At 46.7% G+C, this 14599-nt stretch overlaps 1 protein-coding gene across 2 annotated transcripts in view; it reads right to left on the bottom strand.

Moving 5' to 3' along the window:
• Positions 1–14299, bottom strand: part of LOC310922165 (mothers against decapentaplegic homolog 7-like) — an 80127-nt gene extending 65828 nt beyond the window's left edge. Inside the window, exons 1-3 of one of the 2 annotated variants that reach the window (XM_083882562.1) lie at positions 13025–14299; positions 12414–12467; positions 7438–7509 (exon numbers count right to left, since the gene is read on the bottom strand). In XM_083882562.1, the coding sequence (XP_083738688.1) occupies positions 7438–7509; positions 12414–12467; positions 13025–13526 (628 nt within the window). In that variant the 5' untranslated portion in view covers positions 13527–14299. The remainder of the gene's footprint in view (positions 1–7437; positions 7510–12413; positions 12468–13024) is intronic. The other variant, XM_083882563.1, reaches the window with a different exon arrangement.
• Between the last annotated feature and the right edge of the window lie 300 nt (positions 14300–14599).

The following is a 14599-nucleotide window of genomic DNA, read 5'->3' as shown; positions in this document are numbered from 1 at the left end:
AGAGATTAATAAGGCCATTAAAAGAGTGGTTTTGGTTAATACAGAAGGGGGAGATGTGGGAATGCACAAGACAGAGAGTAAGACAGACTTAATTAGCATGACTGGTTTGATAACCAGGACACCATGGCAAGAACAAACAGAACTTTGAAGATTACAGAAGATGGGATTAAACCTGCTCACGGGAAGAGGAGAGATCTAATCAACCCCCTGTGAGAAAGATGTTGTAAATGCATAAGTTGTTTGTATGATCTTTTAACCTAATTGTTGTAGTGGAAATTATTAACCTTCCTGAAATGGTATATAAGCTTTTGGAAAATGAGTAAAATCAAATTCTAATCACTGAATCAGTCTTCCTGTCTCTCTATAAATCGTCAATAAAAAAACACAGAAAAAATAAAGAGAAAAGAAAAAGGAAAGGGGAGAGAAGGGCTGTCTATTAGCAAGTACCATGTCACATCCCCAACAGCACAAAATCCCCTGGAAAAAAAATTTTGGACCCGACAACTTGAGCCAATTGACAAAGACCTCCCCCCCCTGCCCAGGAGTGGCTGCCACAGCAGGTCTGTATACAAGGGATGTGAGCCCCCATTCTTCCCTGGATGAGAATGGAAAATCCCTGCAATGCTTTCCCAAAAAGCTCTTTTCTTGCATTAGAAGGAGGACGAGGAAGGAGGAGAAATGAAAAAATATGAAAATAAAATAAAAGAAACTGCAGAGAAAGAGGCAGCTGACAACACCCAAGATGTTTCTTTTATTAAAAGAAGTTAAAGAATAAAAAGCAAGCAAACAAAAAAACAGAACAAAGGGAATAATCAAAAGTAAGTGGACAGAAATCCTGGGAGATGCTGAACTCTTTCCCTTCCTTGACCTTAGCCCCATGGAGGATTGGGCCACTCTCTCCTCTGTGCCTTCTTGTTCCTCAGCAGCAACTGTGACTCAGCCAGTACCCTGGCAGTACCAAAGCCAAGCCAACAGCCTCGGCATGCTGATGGGGGATGAAAACAAAGCAATTTAGGCAAAAAAGTGAGGATGGTTAGAACAGACACCATGTCTCAGCAGTTAATATCTCAGTGCTGAAAAACTGGAAAAGAAGCTCTTTGTGACAGTAGGCAGGCAGCCAGGCAGGGGATGGCAAATGGACATGGCACTCACCCTTTGCCCAGCTCATCATCCTCCTAAAGCACCTGGTTAGGGCTGGGGAGGGAGTCCTTACACACCGTTTATTCCATGTGCACCTGAAAATGGGGTATATCTTGTTTTAAATCAGCATGGAGGTTTATGGTCTTGGCTGCTGCAGTTCAAAAGAGACATTTCCCATGCCAGCAGCAGGGAAATGCATGTGGTTAGTGGTACTGGTTCCTCTAGGGTCAGTAATATCCACTGGCAGACAGTGGGGATGGAAACGATGCAGCCCACATCCCTACCAGCCTGGGGCTGCTTCTCTACAAGTGTTTTTTTCCCATCGAATTTTAAATGTCCCAAATGATCTAGTTGCCAGTGTTCATGGGGACAGCTTTTGCAAGCAGAGCATGGTCTGAATTGACACCTAACCTCCAAAATTCACCTTTTAATCCTCATTCCTCCCTAAAAACTGTCAGTTTGCAGGATAAAACACAAGTGGTCCCCATCATGAAGAACTTGCTGGTGGTGGGGTCTTCTGCATTTTATCATCAGCTGCTCTCAAGGGACAATTTGGTTGGGAAAATCTATCAGTATTCAGAAAAATGGATTAAATGGAGTTATACAGGGATGGGTTGAAATACCCAGAATTTAATGGGGGGCACAACCTCTGCCATAATTTCTGTTTAAAACCCATCATAGAGAAATATCTAGGAAAGGTTCAAAAGGTCCTAGAGTATTTCAAAAGTAATTATTAAATGGGTCCTATTTGCTTTGGGGGAATTATAATTGGCGAAGAGCCTGGAGCTGGCAGGAGGATGACCTCAGCATGCCCACAACAGCACAGAGGTGATCCCGGGGTGTTCCTGAGGGGGTCCCTGCAGGGCGAGAACTCCCTTAAAAAAAACCTCACAAGGCTGAAGGAGCCAGAGCAGGTGGCCAAGCCAAGAGTCCCAGGATTGGTGCCAAGCTCCCAGCTCCCTCCTCCCTGTCGGCCACAGTCAGATGATGTGCAAGGCAAATTGAGAGGCTCCTAGCCTGGCAGACAGCCTGCTCTGCTCCAGAGGCTCCACTGCTGTCATCTTGGCATTAACCCCTGATAACTTTGTCCTTTCCAGGATGAGATGGTGGGTTTTTAGGTAAGCAGGGAGGGGAGGTCATCTCTCCAATGAAGCTGGGAAGGAAAGGGTGCAATGCCCTGTGATGCTAAAAGCAAAGCAAAGCAAAAAAAAAAAAAAAAAAAAAAAAAAAAAAAAAAAGTGTGCATGCTCAAAAATAAACCAAGAATAAGTGACTTAAAAAAAATTCCATAGCAATTGTTTATCCCTGGGACAAATATACAATCCTAGTTCCACAGGAAGATGTCAATTTCAGATTATAATAGAATGCCAATTTGTAAATAAAGGCATTTCACAGGAGGTTATATACTCGATACAAGAGGGAGGTGAAAAGAGGGGAAATGGGAAAACATAGGCAGGACTCTGCCAGAGAAACTGCATGGGATCCTGTTTACATGGGGATATGTAATGAGGAGCCACTTTGAGGCACAAATAGCTCTGGATTTGGGCAAGGTGCTTCTTCCCCAGTGAGCAGATACCAGCAGGGATCAGAGGCATAGTGAAACATTTCTGGCCTGTCTGCGATTTTGAAATGAAATATCATTCAGTCAACTGGTCCCTTAAACCAGACGAGGTCTCACCACCAGAAGAACCAGAGAAGGGAGTGATGCCGATGCTTCTCCAGACTCCAGAGGTCTTTTCCTGTCTCTGTTGCAGAGGACTTGGGAGGGAGAAACTGAGGCTGCGCTTGCTGCAGAAGAGCCCTGTGGGTCTCCCAGCCTCAAGCCTGGCAAAGCCTTGCTTGGTCCAGCATCCACCAAGCATTGTCACTCAACATCCACTGGCTCCAGGAGACCCTGGGGCAGTTCTAGAGTCAGGAAAAGTCGACAGGATTGGGCTGAAATCTGGGTAAACTTCCAGGTTTGGTATTTTATGAATGACTCCTATAAATAAAAAAAGCAGTGGAGGTGGTGAGGACATAAGGCAGCTCATCTTGCTTTCCTTCTGTGATGGCCAGCTCTGGGCTTCTTGGAGAGCTTCACTTTGCCAGCAGATCCAGCACCATTCCTCTATCCTGCAAGAATGACACCTCCTCACCCACCATGAGCACTATAACCTTCCATCACCCAAGAGCCACCAGTCTCACACCACACATGGGTCAAGAGGGAGATTTCCAGGACTGGGTGGAGACTATACCATGGAGATCCAGCATTGACACAATCAAGCACTGTCAGCTCACTTCTACCCTTGCAACAGAACTTTCTCCATGGGTTGTATGGGAATTCGGCTCTGAGCAATCCAATGCCTCCAGACCACAGGCCAGCCACCTCCAGGCTCTCCAAGCATGGCTTTACTTGTTTGAAAGAAGAGTCAACCAAAGACATCTGCCAAGAGTGAGTCAGCTCAAAATACAGGAAAAACTCCCCTCTGTCTCCCATTTATGGAATTTATTTTTATTGACAATAGGATATTTTTGCTCTCTTCTTTAACCATGTTGAGGATAGAAAGTATCGGGGCTGAGCACAACCATGTCAGTGGGAGACACCATGAGTGAAGAGTCCTTACATACATATAGAGTGACCATCAATGAAAATAAATAAAGGTAAAGAAAAGTGAGAGCCAGTGCCTCAGGGAGAGCAAGGGGTACATCAGCTGGAGAATGGGATGGCTGGGGAAGAGACAGCAGAGATGGGATGAGAAGAGGACACCAGCACAACATGAAGGACTATCAAATATTGCATTCCTGGGCCAGGAAGAAGAACAGAAAATAGATGAGGGAGAAAAAGAGCAGCTCATATCAGTTATTGCAAAGGAGAAACACCCCATACATCCCCCTGGCCTCACTGCTCTCCCTCCCACATCCTCCAGTGCCTCTGGTATCCATCAATGAAACTGCTTTCAGCCTCCAGACAGAGCCTGAGACCCCAGTGGTAGCTGGATCTCAGAGTCCTGATCATCAAAGGAATCGCACAGAGAGCTGCAAGGGCACTTACTTTGATCCCCTTTCTAATGCTCCTCTTACCATCATTCTCTCAACCCCCCTCCCGTGGTTTCCCTGGCAGAATGGCTGTGAACCCCAGGCTGGCTGCTGTGGGAGAACAGAGAGTGCTGAAGGAAATCTTGCCCACAATATATTGCAGCTGTGTTAATTACCAAAGAGTGGGAACAGCCTTGCCCTCAGCTATGGGTGTGATAAAAGAGTGAGTTAGCTAGTGGACTAGTCAGTTGGAGTCTGTTGGCCATTCTGTGAGGTGGAAGGGACAGGAGGTTGTGCAAGGGACAGACAGGGTAAGATGTATGAGGGACAGACAGTTAGGTGGCCATGCTAGGGACAGGAAGGAGATAGCCAGAACTGCAGAAGGAAGAGAGAAGGAGAGAGTGCCAGAGCTGCGTGGAGCTGCCCATGGGAGACTACATAGGGAAGGTAAGAGAGACTTCTAGATAACAAGGTGTTGATGCTTGAAGCCTTCTTCAGTGTCAGTCATACCTCCTCTGTCAGGCTGCATTACCAAATTCTCATTGCTGAGAGCAATCTGCCTCACTAAATTCTGCCCTTCCAGCTTCAAGACATGAGAGGTCTACTGGCCTTGAACACCACTACTACACCAGCATCCACTGTGGGCCTGAGAGATTTGTAGCCTGCTAGCAGCTGCTAACCTTTTCCCAAGGAAAAATTTCTCAAGAAAGCTTTTTCTCAAAACAATCTTGGTAAACAACTCTCCTTTCTCAAAACAATCTTTGTCCAGCTGGTGTTTGCTGTTTCTCTAGTTTAACCAATGGCATTAGAGAGGTGTCATTCCTATTCACCAATCATGTTAAGTCTGTATTGGAACACCCTATAAAAGGTAGTAAGAATTTAGACAATAAAGCCACCTTTTCTATGCTCTTTGCCTTCTGAAATATTTGGAGTCTTTCGTGTCCTACAGCGACAATCCACTGCCCATCACTGGTGGCCAAAGCCTATGGTGCTATAGGAATCTGCTACCACCAATCACCCGTAATGTCTTCTTCCTCAGCCATGTACTCTAGTTTCCAAATCTACCAAAATCTGCAATTTTTTTTCTTTCATTAAAGCCATCCTTTCATCAAGGAGAATCAAGATGTGTGTACAGCCCTGGTCTGGAGAAGATGAGGGATGCTGGATTCTGCAACTGGCATTATGGATCCCCATCTACCCAAACTAGGTAAGACCAAGCCAAAGCATTTGCCATGTACCCTGCCAATAACTCATTAAAGCCCTCTTCAAATACATTCTTCTGCTAACTAAAATATGCAGGAAGGGGTAGAAAAAAAGCAGGAGAGTGAGTTTTGGAGTATTGCTCCAAAGTGTATTTATTTTTCTTTCTTAACTGGGTCTCTCCAGTTGGGAATTTTCAGCTCTGCAATTTTGCATGCAGAAGGGAGATGTCAGTAAATCAAAGCAAATTAAAAAGAAAATGCTTTTTCATGTGGAAGCATTCAGTTTTGTTTCAGGGGTTGGGTAGCTAACTGTTCTTTCATGAGTCAACTCTCCTATCAGCTCCTCATTAAATTAAATGGCTACAATTACATTAGGGGAGGAAAAAAGAGCAGGTAATGATCGTAAAAGGTTCTGTTTCCAGACTTGATGAGGGATGAACCTTTCATAAGACCAAAAAAAAAATGCAATCCAATGAAATGATAAAAATATAATAAGTTTAAAAAGCATTTTCAGGGCCAAATGTGCTTTCTTTGGGGGAGGAGGCTCTATTGAGGAGCTGAAGTTCCCCTTCCCAGAGGCCTTTGAGAGGAATCCAGAACAAGCCATGTTATTTCCTGCAGCCTAAGCCCCCACCTCCCACCTTCCCTTTGGGAGCAGAGCAACCAGACAAGATGTTATCAATAGGTTGACCATTATAGAAAACCCCCTTTTAAAAGTGTGTACTTCTTTTGCTTATTTCATGTGGTATCCTGTGGAACTGAACTCTCTCCTTTGCAATGAATATATTTCAGAGGGAAAAAGGAAAAAATCTAACAACATCCTTATTGTATTGTTTTGCTTCTTGACTTTTTTTTCTTCTTAGTCTCTTTTAATTCCCTAAAGCTATAGGCTGCAATAACAACAACAAAAAAACCTCAAAACCCAAAAGTCTTCTGTATTAAAAAAAAAAAAAAATAGTGACAAGTTTCTCTGTTCCCTCTTCCTTTGATTAATTCTCATTACGGCCTTTGAGCAAACAATATGCTCTCCTCTCAAATAACAGACAAGGTATATATTAGACCCAAATAAAAACAAACAAGACTCACTTAAAGACATCCACACCAAATGCAATTCCTGAAAAGAGGCAGGGGCAGGTGCATGCATGCAGTCACCAACAACCTATTTCTGAAATTTCTTTCAGGGCAATGAATAAAGCATAAATCAAGGAGACATCAGCACAAAGAGAAGGACCTTTGAACGTCAGTGAGTACATGCAGGTATATGGTTTCAGACACTCTAATCCTGGTAGACAGAGCCCATCCACTGACTTGGCCCATCCAGGATGGAAGATGAGGTGTTGAAGACATCACACCTTGGAAAAGGGGTGAAAATTGGACTAGATGACCATTAAAGGTCTATTCCAACCCAAAGCCCAAGAGGGGTGGGGAAACCACCCTCCAAACCTCCTTCCCATAACAGCACCTGGAGGCTAAAGGAAATGGCAAACCGGAAAATGATCAAAACCATAGAGTATCTCAAGTTGGAAGGAATCCCAACTCCTTCTGCAATGTTCTCTGCAAAAAATGGGATCACCTTTCCTCACCAGGCACCATGTGCCTCACATATTAGATGCAGGATAGTGGTTACCCTACCAAGAGCAAAGCCCAAGCACAGCTCTCATCCCAGAGACAAGAGGTGCCACCACCGCCACCAAGTCAGAGACCTTGACACCAAATCCTTCTGCAAGGCACAACTGCACCTGCTCCCATAATCCATGTATCTGAACAAATCAGCAGCCAACATCACTTAGCCTTCCCCAATAGGCCTCTTCCTGCCTCGGTCCAAAAATTAATGGGGTGTAAGGCTGGAATTCAAAGGAAATATGGGCTTCCGGGGATGGAGAACCTTGCCTGGGATTTCAACACATCCTCTGCATGAGGTATGTGACTGCTACTGAAATGAAACCTTATTTCCCCTTCAAGCATGCCTTTCTCAACAACATGCATCCCCAAAATTCCTCAGCATTACTTTGCCTCCTGTTGGGACCCTTAATCAACTCAACCCACATCCAAGATCAAGGAATAAAAAGAGATGTCTTACCTGAAAGCCCTCTAGGGGCTAAACAATTAGTTCTCTCTGTTTCAGTGGAGGAAGGCACAGAATCTGAACAATCTGATGGAGCAGAGGCAAAGAAAAAAAAACCAGTATAGAAGCAGTTCTTCACAGGTTCCCAGCAATGCCATGAGCAGAACGCACATTTCAAAGTGCTTAGCAAGAAACAATTACTAATTGTCCAGCACAGAGACTGTAGTTCATCAAGAAGCATCCACCCTAACTTGTTGCCTCAGTAAAGTCTGCACACTGCTTCATCACCATCCAATGCTGATTACAGACTGGAAAAAATTAGACTGGCTGCCACCTCTCTGCTCAAGTCACTGGGTTACAAGATCAAGGTTGTCACCATTCTGAGGTAAGCAAGCTCCCAAAAATGTTTAAATGCATTAGATGCTTAAATGTATAAATGTTTTACAATTTAGTCAACATCTGTAACTCACCGAAATGGGAACCAAAAAGGAAATGTCTCATCACTGCCCTTTTGCAGCAAACAGTCTACACTTGCATTTCTCCACTCAATTTTTGTCACCACCAGATGCTGGTAGATCTTATGCCCCTGCTGTCACCTCCTAAGACAGGTGGCCAACTAGATCTACTCCTCCATGCACCACCAAATGGCAGAGGAAGATTGGCAGCCCTATTAAAAGTTTCTCCTGATGCATGAATGTATTGGAGGTCAAGATTTGGAACTTTACATCCCAAGCCTGTTCCTCCAGGTGAGAACAGCCAGAAGCCAACACCAATCTCCTTGTCCTGCAGGCAAACTTCACCTTTTTTGTCACTACCATGTGTGGGACAAGCTCAAGGACAAACCTGAGAAGGCCTGTGAAGTTCACACAACCTTCTGCTCCTCAGCAAGTTCTCAGAGACTTTGGGTTTCATCAAATTTGGGCTCCCTAATGACACCATTTTGCTCACAGCTGTATCTCAAAGCAAGGGCCACCACCGGGAGTCGAGATAATTTTCTCTCTACTAATAAAGTAATTTTTCAAGATTTCATCCCTGAAATCTAAGTGGATAAGAAATTCCTGTCTGTATAACCTCATTTTATCAGAGTAAAGCCCTAACATGAATATGCAGTTTAACAGGATATACTTAATCAAACCAAAAACAATAGGGGAGACAGGAAATGGACTTACTTGCAAAATACTGTATACAATGTCTTGTCATGAGAAATATGGGTGGTTGTTTTTTGTGTGGTTTCTTTCTGCCCCCCCCCCTTTTTTTTTTTTTAACACTTTCTAGTCCAGGCAGAAGATTCCCCCTGCCCCTTTCCTGGGATGGCTACAACTGGTTGGGCTACAGATGCTTTCTGAATGCAGGCTGGACCACCCTGCTCTGCACTGGGCTCGTTTTGCCCCCAGCTACAGCTCCCTGAAGAGTCCCTGTGGGACAGGGGACATCATTTGCCCTTTCCATGTTGTCTTGTTCTAGGGATCATACACAACCAGGTCCTCTGTTAGTACATCAAACAGGACGGCAGGAGAGAATCCTATCCCAACTTAAAATGCATAACCCTAGCAATGGGGTGAAGTGCTTTCATGACCTATCAGCTCCCTTCTTGTATCCCATCATCCACAGCCAGTGCTCCTCATCAATGAATTATCCTCTGAAGTCTCTTTAGAAGATGCAATATTTCTCACAATATAAAAGCATTGCAGAGACATACAATTAATCCTGGTGGCCACCAGTATAACTTTGCAACATGTCCAATAGCTCCTGGAAGCTGCCAAACCTTCAGCTCCCCTGAAATTCAAGGCCACAGGAAGGCATTCAGCTCTGCAGTGACATCTCAGTGGGTTTCCTGAACTCTCATACTCCAGCACCACCATGACCAGCCACCCAGGAGCATGATGGACACAGTGACTTGCAGTCCCTTGTCCCACTTATTGATGGGTCAAAATACCTGCTTGAATTATTTGGAGGCACTGCTGTCCATCTCGCTTCCAACACAGCTGCAAGCAACAGCTCCTGCAGGGACATCAGGGATGCTGAGTGCTCACATGCCTTCAGGCTTGCAGGGTGAGCCTAGCCCCATACAAGCCAGTCACCCATACCTGCAAATGTCCCATGTGAGGAAGAGGGGAAGTCCTCTCCTTGATGAATGTTCTCCCCATCCCTGAAAGTGTTCAAGGCCAGGATGTATGGGGCTTTGAGTAACCTAGTCTAGTGAAAGGTGTCTCTGCCTATGGCAGGAGACCTGAAACTAGATGATCTTTAATATCCATTCCAACCCAAACCATTCTAGGATTCTATGAATGAGCAAGCCAGCCTGGACCTCCAACCTTCCCTCAGGTAACCTGGCCATCAAGGGCATATCTTTCCACTCTGCCAGATCTATCCTGCCAATGCACAAACTGATGTGGCATTTCACTGCCTGCAGCAGACCTCCAGCTCCCTGTCCATTCCTGCTTTCCTCCAGTCAGTGACATGGCCTGTATCAGCCTCCATCACCTCCAAATAAACAGTTTAATCCCCATCATAATGGTTTTAATCTAAAAGAGGGGAAATTTGGACTACATAGAACAGAGAAATTTTTTACAATGAGGGTGGCGAAACACTGGCACAGGTTGCCCAGAGAGGTGGTAGATGCCCCATGCCTGGAAACATTCAAGGTTAGGTTGGACGGGGGTCTGAGCAACCTGGTCAGGTTGAAGATGTCCCAGATCATGGCAGGGGGGTTGGACTGGATGAGCTTTAAAGATCCCTTCCAACCCAAATCGTTCTGTGATTCTATGATCATGGGCACTGGCAACCACTTTGAGAGCCCATATTGGTCCTGGTATTCCAATCTGTCTGTCCATATGAAACACAAGAAACAGCACTAAATACTTAAATATATTTGTTACCATTATCACACTTGATAGAAAAGCAAAAGTTTCCTGCTGAATGTATGTTCTCAGCTCTATCAGCACATGCAGATGTCCAAGTCTAAATGGAAGGACCATCTTCCCCCAAGGTCCCAGGAGAGAAGATAGCTGATGTACATCAGCCAAGTAAAAGGTTTCACGCCTTTCCATCATCATCTACTGTCCCTCTCCCATCTAAACAATCCTCAACATCAGGTGGGGAACTGACACAGGAGATGACACTGATGCTGGGACAAAAAACTTGGTTCCTCCCCAGAAGAAATGCCAAAAAACCCTGAGCTTGCAAAACCCACCTGCAACAACAGACTTCCAGGCTCCACTTCACCCTGTTGCAGCCCAGTAAAGAGTTCAGCTGTAAAACAGATTTTTCTTTCAAAAAGGAAAAAAAAGGGGGATTTTTTTGTGAGTAACCCAGTTGTTCCTGTGTTTCTGATGGGCAGCGTTAATCACTTCCTATTGGCCGATAGGAATAACTTTTCCTTTCAAAATGGCACATTCATGTTCTGCAGCTTTTCTGTTTACACACGTTTTACCTTATGTCAACACTTGCTGATTAATAAATATATCACTGGGCTAACTGAAAATGAGGTCCTGGCAGAGGCAGATTGGATATTTAAACCCTGCTAACAGATTTTTCCTAACATCTTTTCAGGAAACCAAAATCAAGCTTTAAACCTTCTTTCCTGCAGCTCTGAAGCCCTTTACAGCCCATGCCAGGATCATTGGTGAGTGGAAAGAAAAGCAATAAAGGCAGAAGAAATAGAAACTTTTGGGGAAGCACTGCAGGGATGCAGGCAAAATGATGCCAATCTCATACAAACCCACAAAATTTCACAACCTGGCTGACCCTCAAAGTCTATTACAGAGCAACCCTTCTGCATACCAGCATGTGCTCAGGATGTTGAACCTACTCCAGATATCTTTCTTTCATTCATGACCCTTTATCTCCAGGCTTTTTCATGCTGAGGCAAAATAGTTCATTCTTTGCAACCAAATTTTTTGTTAAACTTTTTTCTTATTTCCACAAGTCATAAAAATACTTATAAGTGTGTTTTTAAAAGTTTGCAGAGGGGAGGAAAACAACAGTCCAGCCTCCAAAGGAGCAGTAGGCAAGATGGGACCTCACATGGTACCAAAGCAACCTCAAGGTTGGGATTTCTTTAAATCCCAAGAAACTGATAAGCAACAATTTTACACAAACTGCTCTTTTGGAGGAAAAAAAACCCTCAAAACCCCAATAACCTAGTATTGGTCTTCTTTGCCTCCATGTACCACCATGCCCTTCCTGACTGCCATGACCATGGGACATGACCATAGAGACCACCATGCTCCAGCCAACACTCCAGATCCACTAATCCTTGAGGAGTCAGGAGCTGTTCCTTCCTGAGCTCTCCCCCTTTCTGATTTTCCCCACATCTCCTCCTTCCAGACTGATTTATCTCACACCCGGCAAGCTCTGCCAACCACGCGTTTATGCAGACAATCACAAAAGAGCTGGTGCCAGCCTCAAATGGGCTTCTCCCCTGACACCCTGACATTCAATTACAGGCAACAGGCATGCAAAGCTGTGGTAAAAAATAAAAAGAACAAGAAAAAAAAATTTCATCTCCTTTTCCTAATTTTTTCAACCTGACAGGGTGGGATTAGATTCCTTTAAAAAGACATAAAGATTTCTAGCAAGTCCATTTATCAAGGTTCATTGGGATTCCCAGGAATCAGGGAAGTGCTGTGCTGGTTCCCAGCATAGATCCCTACAAAATTCACCCACGGGTGCAGGAGCACTGCCATTTCGAACTGGACCCCATGATTTTCCTGGCTGACTCAAGCAATGCAGGCCTGTGCTGCACTGTAATCCCTCCTAGAATTTCTTGCCAAAGTTTTAAAATCCTAGTTTGTGCAGAGGGTGTCTTAGATCAATTATATGTTAATTGTATGTTAATTATATGTTAATTCTTCAAAGAGTAGCAGGAAGCACAGAGGCAAGCAGCCCAAAAGCAAAATGCATGACAAAGGCAGGAGATGTTTCCCATAGCTAAGAAAGGGGCCGTTTTCTCTGTTATCTGTACTCTGCATTGCAAAAAGTCCACTCACCATTTGGCTTGAGAAAATCCATTGGATATCTGGAGTAGGGTGGAGGGGGAGATTCTGGAATTAGAAAAGTACAGAAAAAATAAAGACAGAGCCATAAGAAAGGAAAAAAAAAAACGAAAAAAGGAATTTGTGATAACAGTGGCATTCTTTTAGCAAAACTGTTTGTCTTAGCTCTGGGGATTGGAGGCAGGACAGAGGCGGTGATTGCCTTGATATTTAACTGTCAGATAAACAAAAGGGGCCGTCTGGCGCCAGTCTCCCTGCTATCTACTGTTCGGGCTGTCTAATTGGGGCCTCCTTGGCTCGCCGGAGCCGCAGCAGCGCTTGGGCCGCCCGGCCTTTAATTCCCGGCACCGCGCAGAGGCGAAACTGCTCCGTCTGCCGCGCCGGGACCCGTGGGGCGGCAATTCACCCCCTCCTCTTAACAAAACAAAACAAAACAACAAACAAACACACAAACAAACAAAAATATAAACCAAGGCAACAGAAAGGAGGTTTCATGTGTTGGTTTGTTGGGTTTTTTTCCAGAGGGGAAAAAAATGGTGGGCTGGAAGGCGAATGGGGCTTCATCCCTCCATCTCCCCGTACCCCTGCTCCCTCCGCCGCCGTACCTAGCTCGCAGAGCCGGCTGAGGTGGTGCGGATTGCAGCAGACAAGCTCGGGGTGAGCCTTGCTGTAGGTTTCACAGCAACATAACCGCTTCACTTCGGAGCAGTGGCGGAGGTCGGGCCAGCGGAACACCTTGCAGAGCAGCATCGGCAGCGGGTACCAGTGCTGGCCCAGCCAGGAGTCGGCCTTGGCGGGCAACAGCAGGCAGGGGGTCCGCGCCCCACCACGGGACTCCACGGCGTGCAGCAGCCCCTCCAGCTGCCGCTCCTTCAGCCGCTTCAGCACGGCGTGGGTCAGCGCCTTCAGTTCCGCGCCCGCTGCCGCCCGCCCGCCGCGGCCCGCCTTGCCCGGGCAGCACCCGCGCCCCTCGCCGCAGGCAGGCGCCCGGGCCTCGGCCACGGCTGCGCCAGACTCTCCCGCCGCCTCCTCCTCCTCCTCCTTTCCGCCGGGTGCATGGCTCCGCCAGAGCCGCCGGACGAGCACCGAACGTTTGGTCCTGAACATACGGGACGAGAGGAGGGGACTCCGGCTACAAAACGGGCATGTCGTCCGCCGCGCATGAAGGGGCCGGGAACCGAGACGCAGCGGCGGACAGCGGCGGGCGGCGGGAGGGCCAAGGCGGGATGTGAAATGCGCCAGTCTCCGCTCTGAGGCTGCGGGTCCCACCACCTCCTGCGGGGGACTGCGCCGGCCGCGCCTCCGCCCGCTGCGAGCTCACGCGAGAGGAAAAAAAAAAAATCAAATTAGAAAAAAAATGGAGGGAAGTGAGGAGCCGCTGCTCGCCTCGGCTTTGCCCTTAAAAGAAAAGAAAAATAAAAAGCCCGTCTAGAGCCGGCGGCGCCCGGCACTCGGGAAGGCGGGCGGAGGCTGTCGGCGCCGCGCTGCCCTGTGCGACGGCGGAGCGCGGCCAGAGCCGCGGGAGAACCTCGGCTGCCCAGGGGCCGCGGAGCCCATCAACTCGCCGCGCCGGGGAGGGAGTGCGGGGTGATAAGGAGGCAGGGATATGGCAGGGCAGAATCAAAGGATAAAAAAAATTAAAAGCGAGCTAAAAGGGTGTGTAGTTAAAAAAAAAAAAATCAAAAAATATTAGAAACACCCGAAACACCAACCCTAAGGTTTGGACGTCGGTTTAAGCATCTGTCACAAAAGAGACGAACAAGCGCATCCAGTGTTTCCCTTTTTAAAGCCCAGGTCGTCTTGAGGAGGTGTTCGAGGTGGGTTTTTTCCTCCTTTTTTCCAAAGATTTTAATCCACATGGACACACACTGAATCTTGATCCGACTGCTACGGAAAGGAGGGGGAGGGGAAGGAAGGTGGGGCTGTGTCCCCTCCTCCTTGCCTTCCCCAGCAACGTGCCGCGGCGAGGGGAGCCGCGCGGATCCAAGCCAACCGCCCGCCGCTCCCGGCGGTGCTTACATGGCTGCTGGGCTGCCCATCACCTGGCGACTCTCTCCTTGTTGCCGGCGCCTCTCTTTTGGGGTTTTTTCCTCCTCTCTCCTCCTTTCTGCCTACCTTCCTTCCCCCCTCCTTCTTCCCTTCTTCCTCCTCCTCTTCCTCCTCCTTTTTTGGCTCGTGTT

Source organism: Zosterops lateralis (assembly GCF_965231275.1).
Source record: "Zosterops lateralis genome assembly, chromosome: W".
Taxonomy (NCBI): Eukaryota; Metazoa; Chordata; class Aves; order Passeriformes; family Zosteropidae; genus Zosterops; species Zosterops lateralis.
This window is presented reverse-complemented; position numbering and strand designations above follow the sequence as displayed.